Source organism: Hesperophylax consimilis, chromosome 20 (genome assembly GCF_061612785.1).
Source record: "Hesperophylax consimilis isolate HC1 chromosome 20, BYU_Hcon_1.0, whole genome shotgun sequence".
Classification (NCBI taxonomy): domain Eukaryota; kingdom Metazoa; phylum Arthropoda; class Insecta; order Trichoptera; family Limnephilidae; genus Hesperophylax; species Hesperophylax consimilis.
The window spans coordinates 18,828,928-18,853,311 of record NC_142855.1 but is presented as its reverse complement, the minus strand read 5'-3'; the positions used below and the strand labels follow the sequence as shown (position 1 = coordinate 18,853,311).

The window sequence follows — 24,384 nt, the reverse complement described above, 5'->3', positions numbered from 1 at the left end:
GATCATTTTGGATGATGTGAAGCTCTGAGAGAGACTTAAAATTTTTACAGATGTCAGGAATAGGTTTAGTTGAAGCTCTGATTGTAGATGAATGGGTTGAGTCAATGAACAACGAGACGCTGGGGATAACCTGATGACATTTAGAATTTAAACATTTAAGAACAAATTTGTCAGCAAATAGTTGACGCCTTAAATAAAGAGGAGGATCAGAACATTCTACTTGAAGGGAATTGATGGGTGACGATTGCATCGCTCCAGTTATAATTCGCAAAGATTTAGATTGAATTTTGTCTAATTTATCAAGTACATTTTTTGAGGCAGTACTAAAAAGTGGGCAGGCATAATCGAGATGGCTTCGAATAAGTGCGTTGTAAAGCAACTTAATGCAAGTAGAGTGAGCTCCCCACCAAACGCCAGATAATGATCTGATGATATTTAAATTGATTACTTAGAAAACGCAAATTCTATCAAAGATTTAAAAATTAAAAATTTAGAAATCCGTGTAGCTGAAATGGAACAACAAAACATAAGCTATAATTGTGCTGAATTGTCTGGGGTAGAAACTTTGATGGGAGAAAATTCTATGGAAACCGTTGTAAGATTTATAAAACAACTTGACATTCCGATTGAACCAGGTAGAATCAATAAAATTACTCAATATCCTGATAAATCTACCAATAAACCTGGAGCTCAGAGGATGATCATTCATTTCAAAGATGACAAGTCCCAATCTGAATTTCTTAACGCACGCAAAAAAATAAAGCAATTGAAGGACTGTAAAGTATTCATTGGTGAAGTTTTATCCTCTTATTCAAAAAACCTTCTTTGGAAAACGAAACAAAAAGCTAAAGAAGCTAAGTTTCAATTTGTATGGTTTCGTAACAATAAAATTTGTTTGAAAAAGAACACGGAACATTCCTCAAGAGTTCTAATCATTAAACACGCGGATGACTTGAATCAATTGTCCTAATCATCACTCAGAAACTGTCATTTTTATCGAAAAAAAATAAATTAAATGGATGATATTTACAACATAATTGATTTGGCTGACAATAATGAACCTAACGTAACATTAGAAGATTCACATTCTTGCAAAAAATTTTTGAAGGATTCAAAATTTTCTTTATTGTGCATGAATATTAGAAGTTTAAGCAAAAATTTTGATGAAACTGTTACTATGCTTGATTGCATTAATCATCGTCTAGATGTACTAGTCTTCACAGAAGCTTGGCTGGGCAGTTTGATTAATATGCCTATCATTCCTGAGTATGTAGTCTACAAAACAAAGATGAACTATCTGCAAAATGATGGAGTAGCTATCTATATAAAGCAAAACATTCATGTAACTGTTGAGGAAATTTCTCTCCCCAATGCCAACTGCTTAAAAATGCAATTTTCCAATACAATATTTAATTTATTGGTAAAGGTAAGAGACAAACAGCTTATACATATGTTTAATAGCTATATATCGGTCTCCATCTCAGACTAATATAGATAACTTTCTCGATTCATTGGATGAATTGCTTGACTCTGTATCCTTGCAATATAAGGAGATCATATTATGTGGGGACTTAAATATTGATACTCTAGATTTGAAGAACATAAAAACACAAAAATATCTATCACTTCTAGCATTTCATGGTATTAAGCCCATAATAAACTCACCAACAAGAGTAACTCCTAACAAATCAAGTTGCATTGATCACATTATGGCGAAATCAAAATTAAAACCACAGGGAGCAGCTTTTACTACTGGCATAACGGACCATTTTGCAATTTTGATGAAGTTTATGAGCTTAACTCTTAAAAACATTTCAAATAATAATGGAAAACCAAAACTTATTGTTGACAACAACCTTTTGAAGACCAAATTAAAGGAGGAATCCTGGGATACAGTACTATCAACGAAAGACGTCAATCTGGCAACAGATAATTTCATTAAATGTTTGAAAACTCATGTAGAAAGTTGTACGTCAGTACAAATTGAGAAACATTACAGAAAATATCTAAAACCATGGATAAATGTTGGAATAATCAAATGCCTCAGAACACGTGATAAATTGCACAATAAATGTAGAAGAGAAATCTATAACAAAGAACTGTTGGAATACTATAAAAGATATCGGAATTGGTGTACAAAGATAATACGAACAACAAAACAAGCATACTACAGAAGAAAATTGGATGAAGTCAATGGTAACATTAAACAACAGTGGAAGATTATAAAGGAGGCTATCAACTTACAAAAGGAACAAACTACCATAAAAAAATTGAAAATTAATAATATTATTACTTCAATGGAAGAGAGTCCAAATACAATTACTAATCATATAAATAACTTCTTCAGTGACATTGGTCCAAGCTTCGCTAATAATTTGTGCAGTGCTAATAAAACTAGTGAGATGTGTCTTGTGAATGATTTTAAATCTGAACATCACGTTACAGGGGACAATTTTTATTTTAAACCAACTAGCATTTCTGAAGTCACAAATGTGATAAATGATTTAAAAATGTCTTTCTCGTGCGGTATTGATTCTTTAAGTGTTATGGTGTATAAAATGCATGTGTCCGAATTAGCTGGTCCCATATCTCACCTTGTAAATATTAGCTTCGAGAGTGGGATATTCCCTTCTCATTGTAAGAAAGCTAAAGTAATTCCCCTTTTTAAAGGTGGAGATCGTCTAGATGTCAATAATTACAGACCTATATCCTTACTCAATACTCTTTCAAAAGTAATAGAGAGATTGGCTAAGTCGAGATTGGTATCTTTCTTAGAAACATATAATATACTCTCTAGCAATCAGTTTGGTTTCAGAGAGAATATAGGAACAAGTGATGCAGTGTTGAGAGTATTGTCCAAAGTCATTAGTGCGTTAGACCATGGAAACAAAGCTTTGGCTGTGTTCTTAGATCTATCAAAGGCTTTTGATACGGTGTCCCATGGATTACTCCTCAAAAAATTATCTTCTCTTGGCATTCATAGTACAGCACTAGGCTGGTTCACATCCTATCTAAGTGATAGAACGCAACAAGTAGAGATAAATAATCATTTAAGCAATAGCAAACCAATCTCTTTTGGGGTTCCGCAAGGTAGTGTGCTTGGACCAATATTGTTTTTAATCTACATTAATGATTTGTGTAATTTATATATTCCAGGTAACATTGTTAGTTTCGCAGACGATACTGCTTTAATATTTGAAGGTAAAACCTGGAGAGATGCTTTTAACAAATGTGACTTAGGATTAAGAGCAGTAAAGAGTTGGCTGAATAATAACATCTTAACTTTGAATACAATAAAAACTAAATATGTGACATTTAGTATATCATCAAAAAGTCAGCCTTCTGGCACTCATAATCTAATTATACATAATTGTCTGCTAAATTGTAATTGTAATTGCCACCCCTTGGAAAGTGTAGATTGTATCATGTATCTAGGTGTAAAGATTGATACATTTTTAAGATGGAATGACCATATCGATATGTTAACAAAGAATATCAGGAGACTTACATTTATTTTTAAAGAGCTGCGACACATATTGGACAAAGAGAAATTAAAAACTGTCTATTTTGCCTTAGTCCAATCTCGACTTTCTTATAACATAGTATGCTGGGGATCATGTTTAAAGTCCAATGTTGAACCACTAAATATTTCTCAAAAATTGATCCTTAAAGTAATGTACAAAAAAAAATTCTGTTATCCATCCAACCTACTTTATAAGGAATGTAATGTTATGTGTATAAAACAGCTATATATCACTCAAATACTTTGTCGATTTTTTATCAATATTAAATTTGCTGAAAGAACACAACAAATGCGGACAACTAGAATTAGCTCTACATTGAACTTTGTGGCTGCACATACTAAAATTTCTTTTGGTCAAAGAAATTATTTATATCAGGCACCACTTATGTTTAATATTCTTCCAAATCATATTAAGTCTACCAATTCCTTAGTTAAATTTAAAAATTTAATTAAGATTTTTGTATTGACAGACGACTGTCTTAATATTTTTTCATCCTTGTCCTTTCTCAAATAATAACATTTTATATAAGTCCCATTTACTAAAAACTGAATGTCACCCTATCTGTCTTTATCATCTACTTTGCTTCTTCTTTTGAATAATGATTAGTTATGGTTAAAATATTGTTACAATATACTGTCAAATTACCCATCTGGTAACACATCTAATACTTATTTTTTCTTTAATTTTGAAATATTTTGTGTTTGTATGTAGAATTACTTTATGTTTGTGATTACTCTTATGTTTGCTTCACTCTAATGTAAATTGTTAACCTCGATACAGGCTCAGTCCTAGTGAGGTTGATTTTTATGAGAAAAAATGTGTTTTATGTATAGTGAGATGCAATAAATAAATAAAAAAATGTGACTAATGTGACTAACTAATACATATTAATGTGACTAACTGATCTTTAGATATGTTTAAATATCATAATAATAAAACATAGGGGTAAAGATGTAACGATTTGAAACTACTCGCCCCGTTGTCAAGCGCTTGGAAGAACTAATTAACTCAAGAAGCGTGCAATTGTGAACACAGCCACGGCCGGGTACTTAATCATAGACATCTGAGATTGCAAGCCAGTTCTAGGGAATTCGGACATCAGTCAGGACGCGCGTCACGGAACGGATTCCAGAGAGATTTGCGCCATCAAAAACGTGAGCGATTGTCATCATGCTAATTAGATTTCACAAAATGGTTTATTTTAATTTTATAAATTTGTTCTTCACAAGATAATTGGGAAGAGCTGGCGCCCTATATAATCAAGCAAGATTAATATTTGAGATGTGAAACTTATCCTTTTAATTTTTACTACCCGCAGATTAACATATTAGTATTGTATATTCGCATCACTAGTCAGATTTTGTTTAACGATCTGAACATGCCCTGATCTTAATAATGAACGTAGAGTCTCTTGCTATTTAACTTGATAACAATGTAATTTAATAGATGATTAAGTATTTTGATAATTAAACTCAATAAATTTTGTTCTGAGCATTGACGCAATTCTTTAATTTCTGATTCCCTTATTTAAGATTGTGCAACACATGAGTTATATGTTTACACACTTTTCAGAAATTACACACCAATAAATCTCGGTACAAAGATACTTATCGTCGGAACAAACCAGTAATTTAATAATCATCATCATCGTTATGTAGGAACATCCGAGGGTGGGATTCGTCCTGCTCCGTAGATGTTCTCCACTGACTGCTGTTCCTCGCTATTCCTCCATCCTTCAATCCTCTTCCTCGGTCCAACTCTGGCCACTGCTTCCGCTCACCCGCTCTCTCACTCCAGTGCCATGTCATCAGCCATTCTTTCTACAGACATATTTATTTTTTCATGTTCTCCATAAAACGGTTATACACCAATATATCATGGAGAAGATTACAAATTAAAAAGTTTACAGAGGCAGTTTTACTATTTAGTGACATGTGTTAAAAGATAGTTACTGAATTGTCTGTAGGTGACATTGAAAATGTCGATGGCTAATGCAGAATCGTTAAGCAGTTGAGTCGCTCTGTTTATTGGCGCGTTCTGATAGGCAGAAGTCCTCGCTTTCGGAGCATATAAGAGTGCATGGGATCTCCCTCGAGTATAATTGTTAGTTAACCTCTTTCAACATAGGCGGATTGTGTATTGTACCAGAGATTAACTTCAAAAAGTGTTTGCCTAAAAATATTTTTCTGCCGGCTTCTAATGTATTGAAATCGAGCATTCCTGTTAAGAACAAGGATGGATACAGGAATGGTTAGTATCTATATTCCCTCATATACAGGTAACGCATATCATTGTCCAGCACAATTGTAGCCTTTGGGACTTGCGATGGTCTGATGCCCAATCGAAGCATTACTTGAAATGGCAATAGCAATATAGGACAAGTAACTACTTCCCAACCTTCCGCTTTCTCATCTACATTCCCTACCCTCTCCCTTCTGCCTCACAACGAACCCTGATTGATGATGCACTGGTTCCGAACAGTTCGACAACCGTCTGGAGCCAGTGAGACTATGGCATCCCCCAATTCGGGTGTGTTGCGAGGCTGAAGGTAGTTGGAGGGGGGTAAAAGGAAGGTGACTGTTCAGATCTTGTTACCAAACACGGCTAAAGCCTTTTTTATTTTTGATAAATTAATGTTTATAAGACAAGGTTTTATGCATAGCATAAAGGATAACAAATGATTATAAGCAATAATTAGTCACCCCAAATATTAATACAAATTGAAAATATCTCCCGAGTAAAAATAAATGCCGCTAACGAGAATTGAACCGGTGTAATATTGCTTATAATTATTTGTTATCCTTTATGCTATGCATAAAACCTTGTCTTATAAACATTAGTTTATCATTAAAAAATAATAATATTTGACAAGTCAAAAAAAATATTTCACCAATAAATGAAGATATAATATGTCTCAACGCCATCTAGTGAGAAATTTAGCACTTACAAAGCCTTTCCTACAAAAATAAAGTTGGTTGTTTACAGGTGGAATTAATATAATAAGCAGTAATTGTTGATTGAGGTACTAGTACATATTGAATCATTTGGCGGGTTGGAAATAAGCCGACATAGCTCAGCGGTTACAGAGCACCTGACCGGACATCAGAAGGCACGGCTAAAGCCATTTCAAGTAATGCTTCAATTCTGAATGGTTGTCTTTTACCATGGCGATACTGTGAGTATATTGCTATCTGGAACGAGCCACAAATATAATATATTATTCTAATTAATTAAATAAAATTTAATTGCGCCCGCCGGGATTTAAACCCGCGACCTCCACATTCGTAGTCGAGATTGGGACTCACATTTAAATCATTTATAGATACAATATTTTAAAAGGATTGAAAAAAAAACACAAAAAATTAGAATGTTTTAAAGTTTTTATTTTTTTATTCGTCTAAATATCAACATTTACACGCCTGCGGAAAAAAAATAGAAAAAATAAACACAATTTAATTTGACCTACGGAATGCAATGAAAAATAAATGCATTAAATTTACCAGACGCCATTATTAACGCATCGATATGGAATGCACGAGAAAAAATAAATTACAAAAACACCTCAAATTGTTAAATCTCGCTAGCGTGAAAAGAATTCATTCACTTACCACAAACAGGTTATTTCTAATATAAACATAATTGATAATAAATTCATGTAATTCGTACGATAGTGCATTATTTGATGAATTGTACTAATTATACTTTTAAAAGTGAGGTTATCTTCAATTATGCAATCGCAAATATCAGTAATACAGTATTATATAATGCAGAACAATGTGTGTTACACATTTTCCCAAAAAACAGTTCAACGCTGGTAACATACAGTTGAAGAGAAGCAAACTAAAATACCAATTAACGTGAGATTATTATCAAATTTACAAATATCAAAAGAGTTCATTCAGAATACGGCAAGTTTGAAGCTAGCTTCTGTATACTTCATACTAGTCTGAATTTTACAATAGATAATCTTCAAATTTACAATCACAAAAATCAGGAGCACAGAATTCTGAAGAGTAACAAAAAATAGACTCCTAGCACTATAATAAGTTAACGGGAAGCGAAAGGTCTAGTTTTCACACTAAAAACGACCAAACTTTCTCACAATAAAAGTGAGGTTATCTTCAATTCCACAATCACAAATATCGGGAGCACAGAATTTTGACGAGTAAAACGAAGAGTGGTATCTTGAAGGAGGTTTGTCTATGTAGGTAATAATATCAATAGATGGCGGCTGCAGTTGTTAAGGGATGGTGCGAGTTACTCGGTCTTAGACTCCGCCTCCAGTCGCTTCCTCATGGACTCTGGCATCTGCGGGGGTGGGGGGCGGGGCATTCGCAGGTACACCTGGACAATTAACACGACCATCAGTCGACACACTCATAAACATTCTTTATTTATTTATATATTCATTATCGGGAATTCGACAGTTTACATTTAATCAGTTTGTACATAAGTATTATTTAGTAAAATAAAACCAGTTATGGATTTCCTCCTCGTGACTTTAACTGAGACAGCATAATATGGAATAAGTTATTTAAATAAATTATACAAAACAAAGATTATATAAAACGAAAAAAATACATTTATAGCCATGGAGAGCGGTTGTAGGTATAAATCAAATCAAAATAGAGATATAAACATTATTCACAAACCATCAGAGAAATATTCTTTTATGGACCTCTTGTATTTGGTAAGTTTGCAACTGAAAATATCAACCTTGGATAATACGCTATTAGTCTGTTCAGGCAAGAATTCTGCTTAGAGTTTGTTTTGCTTTGATCAACCCTGGACAGGACACAAGAGCGTGTTGAATGCGCAGGTACATTGAATGGAATCTTGTTTAGCAACTCTGGGCATGAAACACAGTCACTCTTCGCAATGTATCAGTGGATAATACAAGCTAAGATTAGTCATGATTATCTCGTTCTTATCTAATTACTAATAGACCCCACAATGCTTCGCTTTTGCCTGTCTTTCTTCAGGCGTCTCCGACTTCTTCCATCATCCACTACCGCACATTGCTGCATGACTTTAATTTGAGTTGGGTCATCATCCTCAGCAATTAGGGAGCCACTTTTATGGACACGATATGAATTAAATGTTTAAAAAAAAAATGGCTGCTTACCTTGACGGCGTCGTAGATGAACCACTGCAGGGCGGTGAGGGTACCAATCATCACAATCCTTGGGCCGAGTCCCTTCCACACTCCGGCCATGCCGAGGTTCTTCAGCACGGAGCCAGCCGTGGCGGTGGAGTCCTGGAAACAACAACACCGCATCGAGTTAGTCAAATTTTCTCTACCATGACCAGTTGGATTTAGGGGTTAAATTACTATTAAATAATCTGAAGAAATTTTAAAGTTAAATTCACATCAATTTGAATTCAACCCTTTAGGCTTCTGGTATCCGATCGAGCTGAAACTCAGCAGTTAGACTCGTTGATGACATTATAAAAATTAAAAGCAGTTAACATGCTAAATAAATCTCAGTACCATCCAATTAGTATTTGGCTTAAGTGATAGCGGTGTTCAATCATTTTAGTCTGTCACCAGGGAGGAAGATTCAATCCTCGGTAAAACAAAAAATTAGTTTTACGCAGATTGGCACTGTTTTTATCTGTACTTATACCAGATGGATTTTACAATTTCCAATCGCTAATTAAAGGCAATAAACCGTTTGCATTTTCAAGTCGTTTAAATTTTAGATATTCAAGTTTTTCTCGTGTCCATTTTTGTCATTTTTAGTGCGTACAATCTGATGTCGAGTAATCTGTGAATGTGGCCAGCTTCGTGGGTGCGTACCTGGTTGAGTTTGGAGACGACGGTATCAGCGGGATGGGAGACGATGGCGCAGAACACACCGGCGATGTAACCCGCGGCGAAGGTGACCACCAGCTGCTCGCCCTTGGAGCACTGTTCGCGTGGTTTGGGCACCACATAACTGCAACAATACATCAATTAATAATATTATTATTAACTAACTGTTTAACAAGATGTTCGCTACAATTTTTACGACAGTGTTCGGCGATCGAGCACTACCGTTTCTAATACCGTCCACGTCCAATTTTTGGAAGCGATTTTAACCTTTAAATTTTGAAAACTGTAAAGAGGAAAAAAAACAAAATCGCTTGCACTAATGCCACTGAAGATTCTACTTTTTTATTTTGTGAGTATCCTCTATTTAAAATACAACGTCATTGGTAGGACGTGCAGAAATGTTTGTGTTAGGGATAAAAATGTAAATCAAAAAAATTGTTTAATCAAAATCAAAATTTTAAGGATTTCGATGTGTTGTTTGATACATGCAGAAGGTACTTTTAGTAGAAAATTGAAAACTGTTTTCTTATAAAAAAAAACAACAGCATTCTGTACTTTTTCTCATTTTTATGTTTAATTAAATTTTTATGTTTTCGGTCTTCTTAGGACTGTTGAAGTTTTGCAAAATGTTCTAAAGTTACTTAAAGAACGCGCTGAACTCGTTGTCAGACATTTAAAAAATATCTAAAATCCCGGTTCACGAAAACAATCACGTTAAGTCACCAAAAGTGGGAACAATGCGGGGTGATCCACGGCAGATGTGTTGGTTGTCCAATAAATGGTTCCCGGGGCGGCGATACATATTCCCGCCTCCCCATATACTGTCATGGTGAGAAACTTCTAATAATAAAGTGTATTTCATATGGTCTTACTGTCATGGTGAGAAACTTCTAATAATAAAGTGTATTTCATATGGTCTTACTGTCATGGTGAGAAACTTCTAATAATAAAGTGTATTTCATCACCTTTCAATAACGGTTTTAAGTTTTTCAGATACATTCAGAAATATTCCATTTATTTGGATTTTATTGCAAAGCGGACATACCCTTCAGAATAAGCCTGAGGACCGAGGGGTAAAGTGTATCATACAGGGTTTTCCAATAAGAGGTGTTATTTTGATATTTAATCGTAAAAGATCAATGGTTTCGTTGCTTGTGTGGCACGTAGCGTCGTCTTGTTGAAAGTAAACGTTGTCCAGATCAATACCATCCAATTCCGGCCATAAAAAATCATTAATCATCTCTCGATAGCGCAATCCATTCACCGTAAATGTTGCTCAAGCCTCATTTTCGAAAAGTAAGGTCCAATGACTCCGCCGGACCATAAACCGCACCACACAGTCACACGTTGAGGATAGAGAGGCTTTTCAACATAACTCTTGGGTTTTCCGAGCCCCAGATGCGACAATTTTGCTTGTTGACGAAACCACCGAGATGGAAATGGGCCTCATCACTGAAGATGATTTGCATTTGATTCACTCAAGTGAATTTTAATAATTTCAATGGGTTGTTGAAGCGTGTATCGTTCCATTTTTATTAATGGCGTAGTTTCTACTTGTCAAATGTCAAAAAATGACAGCTTCAAAAGTAACATCTACCGAAATAGCGGGCTATTCAAAATAACACCTCTTATTGGAAAACCCTGTAGTAAATAATGATGTATTGAATAACTCACGCGTAGAGCAGCTCGACGGTCTTCTCGAAGCAGGCGAACTTCATCATGGTGTATGGGATCTGCCTGAGCCAGAGAGGCACCAGACCCTTGTAGAAGGCCGTCACTCCCTCGGCCTTCACCATCTTGGGCAGGGCCTCGCGCAGCGTGCTGGCAAACCCGGGCATGGTCTGGATGCGGACCTGCAACACAGACATACATTGTTAACACTTGCTTTTTGTCCTGTTACCAGTTGTATATTGAGGATTATTCCAACTAAATGTGATCAGTATTGATAAATTGTTACCAGTTAACTGATATTTATTGTTACCAACTGGACGTTGATGGGGAATTAGTTACCAACTGGACGTTGATGGGGAATTACAGTTACCAACTGGACGTTAATGGGGAATTAGTTACCAACTGGACGTTGATGGGGAATTAGTTACCAACTGGACGTTGATGGGGAATTAGTTACCAACTGGACGTTGATGGGGAATTAGTTACCAACTGGACGTTGATGGGGAATTAGTTACCAACTGGACGTTGATGGGGAATTAGATACCAACTGGACGTTGATGGGGAATTAGTTACCAACTGGACGTTGATGGGGAATTAGTTACCAACTGGACGTTGATGGGGAATTACAGTTACCAACTGGACGTTGATGGGGAATTAGTTACCAACTCGATGTTGATGGGGAATTGCAGATACCAACTGGACGTTGATGGGGAATTACAGTTAACAACTGTAAGTTAACGGGGAATTAGTTACCAACAGGACATTGATGGGGAATTACAGTTACCAACTGGACGTTGATGGGGAATTGCAAATACCAACTGGACGTTGATGGGGAATTGCAAATACCAACTGGATGTTGATGGTGAAATACAGTTACCAACTGGACGTTGATGGGGAATTGCAAATACCAACTGGATGTTGATGGGGAATTGCAAATACCAACTGGATGTTGATGGTGAAATACAGTTACCAACTGGACGTTGATGGGGAATTGCAAATACCAACTGGATGTTGATGGGGAATTGCAAATACCAACTGGATGTTGATGGTGAAATACAGTTACCAACTGGACGTTGATGGGGAATTGCAAATACCAACTGGATGTTGATGGGGAATTGCAAATACCAACTGGATGTTGATGGTGAAATACAGTTACCAACTGGACGTTGATGGGGAATTGCAAATACCAACTGGATGTTGATGGGGAATTGCAAATACCAACTGGATGTTGATGGTGAAATACAGTTACCAACTGGACGTTGATGGGGAATTGCAAATACCAACTGGATGTTGATGGTGAAATACAGTTACCAACTGGACGTTGATGGGGAATTGCAAATACCAACTGGATGTTGATGGGGAATTGCAAATACCAACTGGATGTTGATGGTGAAATACAGTTACCAACTGGACGTTGATGGGGAATTGCAAAAACCAACTGGACGTTGATGGTGAAATACAGTTACCAACTGGACGTTGATGGGGAATTGCAAATACCAACTGGATGTTGATGGGAAATTGCAGATACCAACTGGATGTTGATGGGGAATTGCAAATACCAACTGGATGTTGATGGGGAATTGCAAATACCAACTGGATGTTGATGGTGAAATACAGTTACCAACTGGACGTAGATGGGGAATTGAAAATACCAACTGGATGTTGATGGGGAATTGCAAATACCAACTGGATGTTGATGGTGAAATACAGTTACCAACTGGACGTTGATGGGGAATTGCAAATACCAACTGGATGTTGATGGGGAATTGCAGATACCAACTGGATGTTGATGGGGAATTGCAGATACCAACTGGATGTTGATGGTGAAATACAGTTACCAACTGGACATTGATGGGGAATTGCAAATACCAACTGGATGTTGATGGGGAATTGCAAATACCAACTGGATGTTGATGGGGAATTGCAGATACCAACTGGATGTTGATGGTGAAATACAGTTACCAACTGGACATTGATGGGGAATTGCAAATACCAACTGGATGTTGATGGGGAATTGCAGATACCAATTGGATGTTGACTGGAATAAACTGTTAGATTCCACAATTAACTCTTTTCGCTCGACTTAACCGTAACATACCTTGGCGGCCTCCATGGGCGAGAGGGCGATGTCGGCGAAGAACTCGGCGGAAGCGGACGCTCCAAGGTACAGGAAGGTGCGGTAGACGTATGCGTTCTCCTCCGACAGCATGCTGGCGTACTGTACCTTAAACACCTCGTACAGACCGAACTTGCAGAGACCCTGGAAAAAAATACATAGCAAATATTTAGTTACAATGTGATATCGTTTTTAATTGAAAAAAAAAATTTCATAGAACAGCAAAATGATATCTACACTTTTTCACTCCAAATAATTTATAACAGTGAGATAATAGAACATGACAAAAAAAATCGCAACATGTTTTTTAAGGGGTTTTTTGGGTGGGTTTTCTCGGGCTTAAGGCGATCCAATGCGAAGTAATGCAAAATCATACAAAAACGTATGTAATTATTGAATACAATATTAGCGATTTCTAAACGAAAATCTGAAACAGAATAATCAGAAAAGGATACGGTCACATCTAGGACTCGAACCCAGGATCCTTGCCTTGCCGGGCAAAAGTCCTAGGTGTGACCATATCCTTTTCTGATTTTTCCATTTCAGATTATCGTTTAGAAATCGCTAATATTGTCTTCAATAATTAAATATCACAATTTGACGTTTTACTCAATAAAGTTATACCAAAAAATAAATAAAAACGTATGTTTTGAAAATTTGATCGCTTCGAAACATAAAATACTGTGAGTAGAACATACCGTGGACTTTGAAATAATCGAGCATCAAACACTTTCCATAAGCCCAGAATATCAGACACATAAAAAAGGCTTTCAAGTGCAATCTCCTGATTACAAACCCTTTCTCGAATATGGTTTTATGTTATAGTTTGGCAAATTAAGTTTATTAGATTATGAAGAGAAAATATTTTATCATTTGTTTTTGAACTTTACAAGACAAAAGAAAACACGCATTTTGGGGTGTTTTCATTAGCGGGAATTACTTAAGCCAAAAACCCACTGGGTTTTTACTAAAAAAACCCACTAACTTTTAAGAAAAATCCCATTTTACCAAAAACTCATGTAAAAATCATGCCAACCCTCTATGTAGAAACATGTAGATAATAAGTAAGGTATATAGATTACCTGCATAGAGTAACCAATGAAAGTGGGAGCCCACCCCTTGGCGAGGCCCCTGAGTCCCTCCTCGCGCATGGACACCCGGAAACCATTGACCACGTTCTTGTACTTGTCGGGGTCCACCTGCAGGCGGCACTTCACCAGGTCCAGGGGCACCACGGCCGTGTGTGTGATGCCTGCAGACATTCATCATGTCAGGTTATAGTAAATATATATATACATATGTACACATCGGCGGCTGTGCGAGTAGAGCCTCGAGTCTAGAGTCGAAGGGCAAGGCTCTCCACTAGCGATCCTGCTGTCAGTATCGCCCTGGTGTATCTTCCCCATCTCCTTCTCTAATACTCTTCAGTCTAACAGCATAGCGCGATTAGGGATGCCAGTCTCATTGGCGCCAGATGATTGGGAGCAGTTGGTTGGCAGTCACCCTGGTTGGACAAGGTTCTACCTGACATTAGTAAAGAAGCAGAATAGTAAGAATCAAATCGTCACCCTGGTTGTACAAGGTTCTACCTGAAATTTTTTTTGCTCATTTCCATAACCAAAATAATGTTCAGAGTCGTCTATGTTGTATTTCTATAAATACTTTGTACGACGAAGTTCTAACATCAATCTTTAAAAACTTGCATTTATTTTACAAGGTTTTCAATCGTATCTGAAAGTTGATCATTTTTACGAGGCGCAGTGTAGTTAGTCACTTTGGTTGAACAGGGTTCTAACTTCGCCTTATCATGTTATTAGGTGTCAGAGTTTGCAAAGACAAATTCTTATAATCTATTTGACAATTTCTGATTTTGAGGTTGAATCTTGTGTTAAATATTTAAATGGTATAAATAATTTTAACTGTCAACGAAAAAACATTGCCAATCATTTAGACAAAACTCTACCAATCATACATTGTGACAAAATCCTGCCAATCGTACATTTTGACAAAACCCTGCCAATCATACATTTTGATAAAACCCTGCCAATCGTACATTTTGATAAAACCCTGCCAATCGTACATTTTGACAAAATCCTGCAAATCGTACATTTTGATAAAACCCTGCCAATCTTACATTTTGATATAACCCTGCCAATCGTACATTTTGATAAAACCCTGCCAATCGTACATTTTGATAAAACCCTGCCAATCGTACATTTTTATAAAACCCTGCCAATCGTACATTTTGATAAAACCCTGCCAATCGTACATTCTGATAAAACCCTGCCAATCATGGGCCTGCTATGGACGGGGGTCACTGAAGTAGCGCAGGACAGGGACGCCTGGAGGCGCTTCGTCGATGCGACGGGTCTAGCATCTAAATAGGTCAAGGGAAAGAAGATCTATACATGCAATAAAATAAATAGACAAAACAACAGTATTGGTACTCACCGCAAGACAGGATGCCTCCGAGTCCGCAGAGAGCGTAGTATTTGTTGGAGGCGAATTCGCAAGAGTCTCCTCCGGCGTTGGCAACAGCTGCGGCCGCCGCAATGTTGCGTCCCTGTCAATACTTATTCATTATACACTGCACACCAATCGACTAAACATTTTAAAAATATATATATAATCTTTACAACGCAAATTGTTCTGAAAAAAATTGTAAGAATACCTTCTACTAAATTGTAATCCTACATGTTGGAAAAACTAACCCTACACTTGCCTACAAACTTAATGGAACACCTCTAAAAGCAGTGACATTACAACAAGACTTAGGAGTTACCATATCACAGGACTTGAAATGGGAACCACACATCGCTGGAATTGTGAAAAGAGCAAATTCACTAACATATCTAATCAGGAAATCCTTCCTTGACCTAACACCGGACATGATGTTAAAAATATATAAAACATATGTGCGACCTCTCCTGGAATATGCTTTCCAAATATGGAGTCCTCACTTCGCAAAGGATATAAATCTGTTAGAGAGAGTACAGAGACAAAATACCAAGAGCTCTGAAAGATCTACGATACGAAGATAGACTCAAGGAACTAAGATTACCAACCTTACAAGAAAGAAGAGAAAGGGGTGACTTGATCGAGACTTTTATCTGGACATTACAGTTGCCCTAGCATCCAACAAATCTTCACTACTAATAAAAATATAAATCTCCGTGGACACTATTACCAAAACGCCTTTTGCATCTAATCCTAGAAAACACTTCCTTGCAAATAGAGTAGTGGATGCTTGGAACAAACTCCCACAACATGTCATCGATGCAACAAATATAAATCAATTCAAAGCTCTATTGGATTCACATTTGGAGAGAAGAAAGGACTTAGTTCAAACTTAAAACAACTCAATTACTGTCTAACTTGTTGTGAAATCAGATATGAGCTCATCAGCAGAATGCTGCCTGCTCATTACATAATAATAATTTTTGTATTTTACTAAAACTCTATTGACCAACATGAAACTTATGGCGTAGCCGCGGGAGACTGGCGCACGCCGAGTTTACAAAATGCCGACAATGTGTGCCTGCATACGAAACTCCGCATAGATATGCCGATAGTCTCCAAGTTACTTGCATTTTCAAGTATGGAATACTTGAGTATCCCTGTTGAATGAGGACCGTACATAATAAGTCTTCGAAACATTTTCTGAATAGTAAGTTTTTTAACCGTTCCAGGCCCCTGACTTATATTTCTTAAAGACGTTGACAAAAAAATCTAAGAAATTGTGTGTATTTCCGCTTCTCAATTAAATCCAAATAAATGATATAATTCTGAATTTATCCGAAAATGAAAACAAACATAAAAAAGTTTTAAAAATGGCTCACCTTGAGTTTTTTCGTCTAAAAACACTGAACTAAAATTATTGATTTAAAAAAATACACATTTAAATATGCAAATGTATTCTAAACATTACTGTCACCATACTTTTTGTCATTACACATAAAAATAATTCAGAAATTTTATAATTTTTTCTCAAATTGCGATCGGAACCTTTGTTTTGATAAAGGTGTACGTTTTGATTATTCTGTGCTTATCTACAATATTTGAATATTAAGCATGGTGATTTCTCTTTTTAACATCATTTAGTTCATATTTCTAACTATGAAGAGTATTAAAAAAAGCAATCAAATTGACTCTACGGGTATCAGCTGTTTGTTCCAAAAACTAAACAAAAAAAATAGTCAGAAAATTATAAAATAATTCCAATACATACAACAGTCAAACTTCTCGGTGTCAATTTAGATTCAGACTTTTCGTTTAAAAGTCAAATAAATAGGACTTAGATAGGACTTCAATCAGTGTTTAATGCAGCAGCACGGCTCATAACCGGGGTTTCTAAATATTCGCACATTTCAGAACACCTTCGTAACCTTCACTGGCTCAAGTGCCCTGAAAGAATCCAGTACAAATTGTGCTGGATGGTGTTTAAATCCATCAATGAAATGGCCCCACACTACATCTCTGAACTATGCGTCCCGGAAAACACTGGTCTGAGGCAGTCAACTCTTAGATCAGCAACATCATTAGCTGTAGGCAGACTGATGGAACCTAAGCGCAAGCCAAATACTAAGTTTGGTGATCGCGCTTTCGGAGCATCTGGGCCGAAGGCTTGGAATAAACTCCCCCGGAACTAAGATTCATAACAAGTCCAACAGAATTCAGGTCTAAACTAAAAACTTACCTTTTTAAGCTGTCATACCCTTAAATTAAATATACCATTCCTGAAAGAAAGTCCAGTTATATCCAATTTTCCAATTATATCCTAAATTTTGCTAATAAACAATTAGTTAATGTTAATTAAGTGTTAATCTCAAGTGCCCTACCAGGTAAGTATTGTACTGTTTATTATCTCCATAAATAGTTAGTAATAACATAGATCACTGTAGAAATGTATTATAAATTTGTACAGCGCCCTTGAGGTGATTTTGCACAAAAATGGCGCTATACAAGTCATCCAAATATTATTATTATTGTAATCTAATACAAAATATTTTTTTGGTTTTTGTTTGTACGCAAGTAGCCCAGGTAGAGTACACACAATACTCTATTTGCGTATGATATACATTACTGAAGCTTGCCCGCATGCGCTACGCATGCTTATGTTGTGATGTCAATGACGAAGGTCTTAGATTAACCACCTTATCTTATCAATTGATATATACGTCAATCAAAATGACAGTGGTACAGATGACACATTTATAATAGTTGCTTGCGAAATTTCTCTGAAGAAAAGTGTCAGATAAAGATCATGAGAATTATAAAATTGTTGATACTGAGAAAAGCAAAAATTAATATTTTAGTTAATTGGTTTGATACTGCCAAATATGTCCAAATTATTGAAGTGACACTTCGTTTCTACTTAATCTTACTACAAGAAACAACTATTTACATGGGGGGAGTTCGAAAAACATGCGCAAAATAGGTTTTTAAAATCTGTGCATATTTAAATTGAAACGTCACTTCATACTAACAAAATCCAACATGGCGGCAAGAGATGTTTTCACAAGGCATTTTGAACTTTGAAAAATATGGAATTTCAAAGTATCTTTTACCATTTCCTTCGACGTCAGACGTAAATATTTGTTTCTTGTAGTAATGAAGTCGAAACGATGTGTTCAATAATTCATTTTTTACGAAATAACTATTAAAATGCATTATTTTAATTTCAGGAAACTGATATATTCACTTCTCTTTATTATCTAACTGATACAGAGTGTGCATATCAACCGTGTCCCACTTTTCTAACTGTTACAAAGTAGGTGTATTAACCATGTCCCACTTTTCTAACTGTTACAAAGTAAGTGTATTAACCATGTCCCACTTTTCTAACTGTTACAAAGTAAGTGTATTAACCATGTCCCACTTTTCTAACTGTTACAAAGTAAGTGTATTAACCATGTCCCACTTTTCTAACTGTTACAAAGTAAGTGTATTAACCATGTCCCACTTTTCTAACTGTTACAAAGTAAGTGTATTAACCATGTCCCACTTTTCGAACTGTTACAAAGTAAGTGTATTAACCATGTCCCACTTTTCTAACTGATACAAAATATGCGTATTAACCATGTCCCACTTTTCTAACTTATACAAAGTGTGCGTATTAACCATGTCCCACTTTTCTAACTTATACAAAGTGTGCGTATTAACCATGTCCCACTTTTCTAACTTATACAAATTGTGCGTTAATACGCACACTTTGTATAACCATGTCCCACTTTTCTAACTCATACAAAGTGTGCTTATTAACCATATCCCACTTTTCTAACTGATACAAAATATGCATATTAACCATGTCCCACTTTTCTAACTTATACAAAGTGTGCGTATTAACCATGTCCCACTTTTCTAACTCATACAAAGTGTGCGTATTAACCATGTCCCACTTTTCTAACTTATACAAAGTGTGCGTATTAACCATGTCCCACTTTTCTAACTCATACAAAGTGTGCGTATTAACCATGTCCCACTTTTCTAACTTATACAAAGTGTGCGTATTAACCATGTCCCACTTTTCTAACTTATACAAAGTGTGCGTATTAACCATGTCCCACTTTTCTAACTTATACAAATTGTGCGTTAATACGCACACTTTGTATAACCATGTCCCACTTTTCTAACTCATACAAAGTGTGCTTATTAACCATATCCCACTTTTCTAACTGATACAAAATATGCATATTAACCATGTCCCACTTTTCTAACTTATACAAAGTAAGTGTATTAACCATGTCCCACTTTTCTAACTGTTACAAAGTAAGTGTATTAACCATGTCCCACTTTTCTAACTGTTACAAAGTAAGTGTATTAACCATGTCCCACTTTTCTAACTGTTACAAAGTAAGTGTATTAACCATGTCCCACTTTTCTAACTGATACAAAATATGCGTATTAACCATGTCCCACTTTTCTAACTTATACAAAGTGTGCGTATTAACCATGTCCCACTTTTCTAACTTATACAAAGTGTGCGTATTAACCATGTCCCACTTTTCTAGCTGATACAAAGTGTGCATATTAATCGGTGACCGGATAAATCTTCAAAATGATAATTCATCACATCTTTAAAAAGTTATATAAAGTCATGGAAAGTGATGAAACAAAAACTTTTTTAACTAGGTTAAGTAGATTAGGTTAGGTTAGGTTTTAATTTTATTTTTTTCATCGTTTTTAATGACTTTATATCACTTTTTAAATGTGTGTTGAATAGTCACTGTGTTGAGTTATCATGGAACCGTATTAATCATGTCCCACTTTACTAATAATAATAATAACCTGGCATTTATAAAGCGCAGCTTAGTGTCATTTCACTTCAAGTGCACTTAACTGTAACAAAATTAAAAACCTATTAGTGGTCATATTCTTAAAATTATTCCTACAGTGTGCCTTACCCAATACAGATCTAATATTATAACACTAAATACACTGTTTATACAAAGTGATGACAAAACTTAGATTGACAATAACAGCACAAAAGGACAAAACAAGAAAATTAAAACTAAAACATAATTTAAAACAGGAGGCAGTTTGTGCTCAGAAATGAGAATCTTCTGAACAAACATTTTACATAAAAGGTACAATAAGGAGACAACCGAAACCAAACACTTACCGGAAGTTTTAGAATATGGCTTATTTTAAAATATTGAAAAGAAGTTTAGATTTATGAATGATAAGATTTTTTAAATAATTTTGTTTTTAAAGCCCGTTTAAATTCAGCCAAATTCTGGAGATTAGTAAGAGCTGAGGGAAGTCTATTCCAGATGAGCGGGCCTGTTACATTAAAAGAGCGATCATAGTAAACGGCTCGATTTCACCTAGAAAGTTCGATTAGACGATTACTAACATCTAGATCTGCTGACCTTAAAGTAAGCTGTCTATTGCTTAAGTTTGACTTATTAATAATAATAATTGGATGACTTGTATAGCGCCGTTTTTGTGCAAAATAACCTCAAGGTCACTGTACAAACTTATAATACATTTCTACAGTGATCTATGTTATTACTTAACTATTTATAGAGATAATATACAGTACAATACTTGCCTGGTAGGTCACTTGAGATTAACACTTAATTAACATTATCTAATTGTTTATTAGCGAAATTTAGATACAGGATTTAGGACATAATTGGAAAATTGAATATAACTGGACTTTCTCTCAGGAATGGTACATTTAATTTAAGGATATGACAGCTTAAAAAGGTAAGTTTTTAGTTTAGACCTGAATTCTGTTGGACTTGTTATGGATCTTAGTTCCGGAGGGAGTTTATTCCAAGCCTTCGGCCCAGATACTCCGAAAGCGCGATCACCAAACTCAGTATTTGGCTTGCGCTTAGGTTCCATCAGTCTGCCTACAGCTGATGTTGCTGATCTAAGAGTTGACTGCCTCAGACCAGTGTTTTCCGGGACGCATAGTTCAGTTATTGCTGAAGTTTAACTGATACAAAGTGTAAGTACTAACTGTGTCCCACTTTTGTAACTTATACAAAGTGTGCGTATTAACTGTGTCTCACTTTTATGTATATTTACCGCATTTTTATACAGATAAACATATATTATTATAATTAGCAAAATAAGATTGCTTAATTTGAAATGAGTACGCATTACAGCTGATGTGGTTGTGATGAAGCATGGTATACTCACGGGCACGAGGGCATTGTGTACGGTCTCGCGGCTGTCACAGTGCGCGGTGGCAACGGGCCCCCTGAAGGGACTGTTGCGGGCGAGGTCCACAAACGAGGAGAACATTGTGGCGGGGTACCTGCAGGCGAAACAACTATCATTACACTTCAGATACACAAACAAGGTCAAAATAACAAATAATGATGCCAAAAATTTATTTTAATCCTTTTACTTATTTTATTAGATAAATTTTTTACAAGTGTTAACCACTCGGAACATTAGAACGTCAAAAGACGTAAATATGATAATAGCGGTCAAGACATTAGAACGTCTTTTCACGTAAACGCGCGAGATTTTACAAAAATCGATTTATTTCCATCACTAGTATACGGATTGCCATGATTTAAAAAACAGAGTATCGATAATGAATAACGCTACGCGTCTGTATTCAACAATATCTATGGAATGTAGAGGTGCATTATCTAAGTCGATTGGATCTGTCATCTTGTTCGTTCATAATTTATTGCGTTTCTAAATAATTTATTAAAAATATTTTAGTTTGGACGGTTAATATTTTGAGGTGACTAATAGTTTTTAATTATATTTCTTCAATATATAAAGTGTTATTTCTTTATGATACTCAGAAAAAAGTACATTTTTCACAGCTTTGAAATAATGGTCAGCGATTTTTACATATTTTTGACGTTTTCAGAAAATGTATATTTAGAAAAGCAAATATTTACGTATAACAAAACAATACGATAGTGATTTTATAATCTTTCCAAAACATTTTTTAGAATGAGGCTACGTTTCCCAAAACGTGAGTTATGAAGCTTTTAACAAAACTCGTGAATAACACAAAAATTTTCGCGTTTTGACAGTTCGCAAAGGAACACAAAGTAAATAAAAGTCCCTTTCTGAGAGGTTAAATAAGTAACATGATCACATGATATATCCGACATGATCACCAACACAGAAATTCTCAGGCGGGCTAGAGCAGAGAGAGAACTGCTTAGATTAATAAAAATCATTTCATATCTGGGTCATGTACTTCGAGGGGAGAAGTATCACTTGCTCCAGTTAATATTGAAAGGCAAGATAGAGGGTCGCAGAGGGCCTGGTAGGAGACAAATGTCTTGGCTGCGAAATATACGAGAGTGGACTGGCATTAGAAGTGTGGAGGAGCTATTCCGGGCAGCGCAAGACAAAGAGACATTTTCTAGAGTGATCGCCAACGTCAGGGGGACCTGATACGGCACATAAAGAAGAAGAAGAAACAAGTAACCTCACTTTTATGTCATTTCATAAAAAAATAATTGATAGTAAAATTCACACAATCTCATAAGTTTTTTTCAAATTGCGGTCGGAACCTTTGGTTTCAGAAAGGTGAACATTTTAATTCAAAACTATCTAAGGGAATGCTGTGTGGAGTCTATTCAAGTGAACAAATGAACTTGGATCTTGAGAAGATGCCGGCACATCATTCCATAGCCGAGATGTTGAACTCGAGAAATCGTAGAAGCGACCCATTCTTATGTGACAAACATCAACCATGTGCAAATGTCAGATATGTGTTTGGTGTCTCGAAGTGAGCCAAAGGGATCAATAATGCTAGTTCCTCAGAGCATCTTCCATTGAAACATCGGTAGAACAAGGACAGCATTTCCACCATTCAGAGTCAACAAACAAAACAATGATCTCTAATAATTAAAAACGAAAACTTTAAATTTAAAAAAAAAAAACATTAAAAACGATTATAATTGATATAAACACGATGCTTCTGTTGAGGAAAAAAACATAAGTTGAAATTTAAGGCGTTTAAAACAAACATCAAAAAGGCTTCAAAATCTTGTTACATAATAACATAGATAAAGTCGAAGACACAAAATGTCAATTTAATCAATACCAGAACTGAAGCAAACAAATTAAACTAGTCAAATGTTACTTTCGGAGTGATAATAAGCGAAAAAGAGTTTTAATTTAAAACTATTAGTCCTATGAAGTATAGAAATTAACCTTTGTCCTTGAATTTCTTACATGGGTTTGCAGTACAGCCCGAATTACGTAAACTTGTTAGTAAAAATATCGGCTTTTTAAAATGTTGTTAAAAATGTTTAAAACCTTTTAAAAATTACTTCAATTATTACGTTCTGACACAATTTATGTGAACAGGGCGGAGTTGGAAATGTAGAGCACGTAAAATAGTGCGAAAAAAATGCTATCACGTGCGGTAATTGCGTTAAAAACAGGTAAAAATGAGGGAAAAACACAATATAAAGAGATAATATTAGTGTAAATGGTTGTATTAATGTTATAAGGGTTGATTTTTAGCGTTTATACGGTTGTATTATTGATTAATAACGATTAAATGTGTGAAATTGCGGAGCGTACCTTACGTGAGCGACGTCGACCAGCGAAAGGGCGATTGTGGTTATGTTTCGTGTTTCTTTGACAGTTGTCAGGTGACAGATATGGAGCGGCCATTGGTCGTTAGGTGTTGAGTCAAATATGCCTAGATGTCTTTGATACTTAAGTTTGTTAGTCAACATCCATTTATTTCATTATTTCTTTTATGGTTTTTTGTTTGATTACCTTTTCAAAGAGTACTGTTTGAAATTCAATTTTAG

General features: G+C 35.6%; 1 protein-coding gene across 1 annotated transcript; it reads right to left on the bottom strand.

Annotated features, from left to right (window-relative positions):
• Positions 1-6,886: 6,886 nt before the first annotated feature.
• Positions 6,887-24,189, bottom strand: LOC149414252 (phosphate carrier protein, mitochondrial-like). Its single transcript, XM_089644077.1, has 9 exons — positions 24,149-24,189; positions 21,779-21,896; positions 15,578-15,689; positions 14,209-14,378; positions 13,109-13,270; positions 11,014-11,192; positions 9,325-9,463; positions 8,650-8,781; positions 6,887-7,868 (listed from the first exon to the last, which is right to left on the bottom strand). Exons 2-9 carry the CDS (start codon positions 21,881-21,883, stop codon positions 7,782-7,784), a joined length of 1,086 nt encoding a protein of 361 aa, XP_089500203.1. The 5' UTR covers positions 21,884-21,896; positions 24,149-24,189; the 3' UTR covers positions 6,887-7,781.
• Positions 24,190-24,384: the final 195 nt, after the last annotated feature.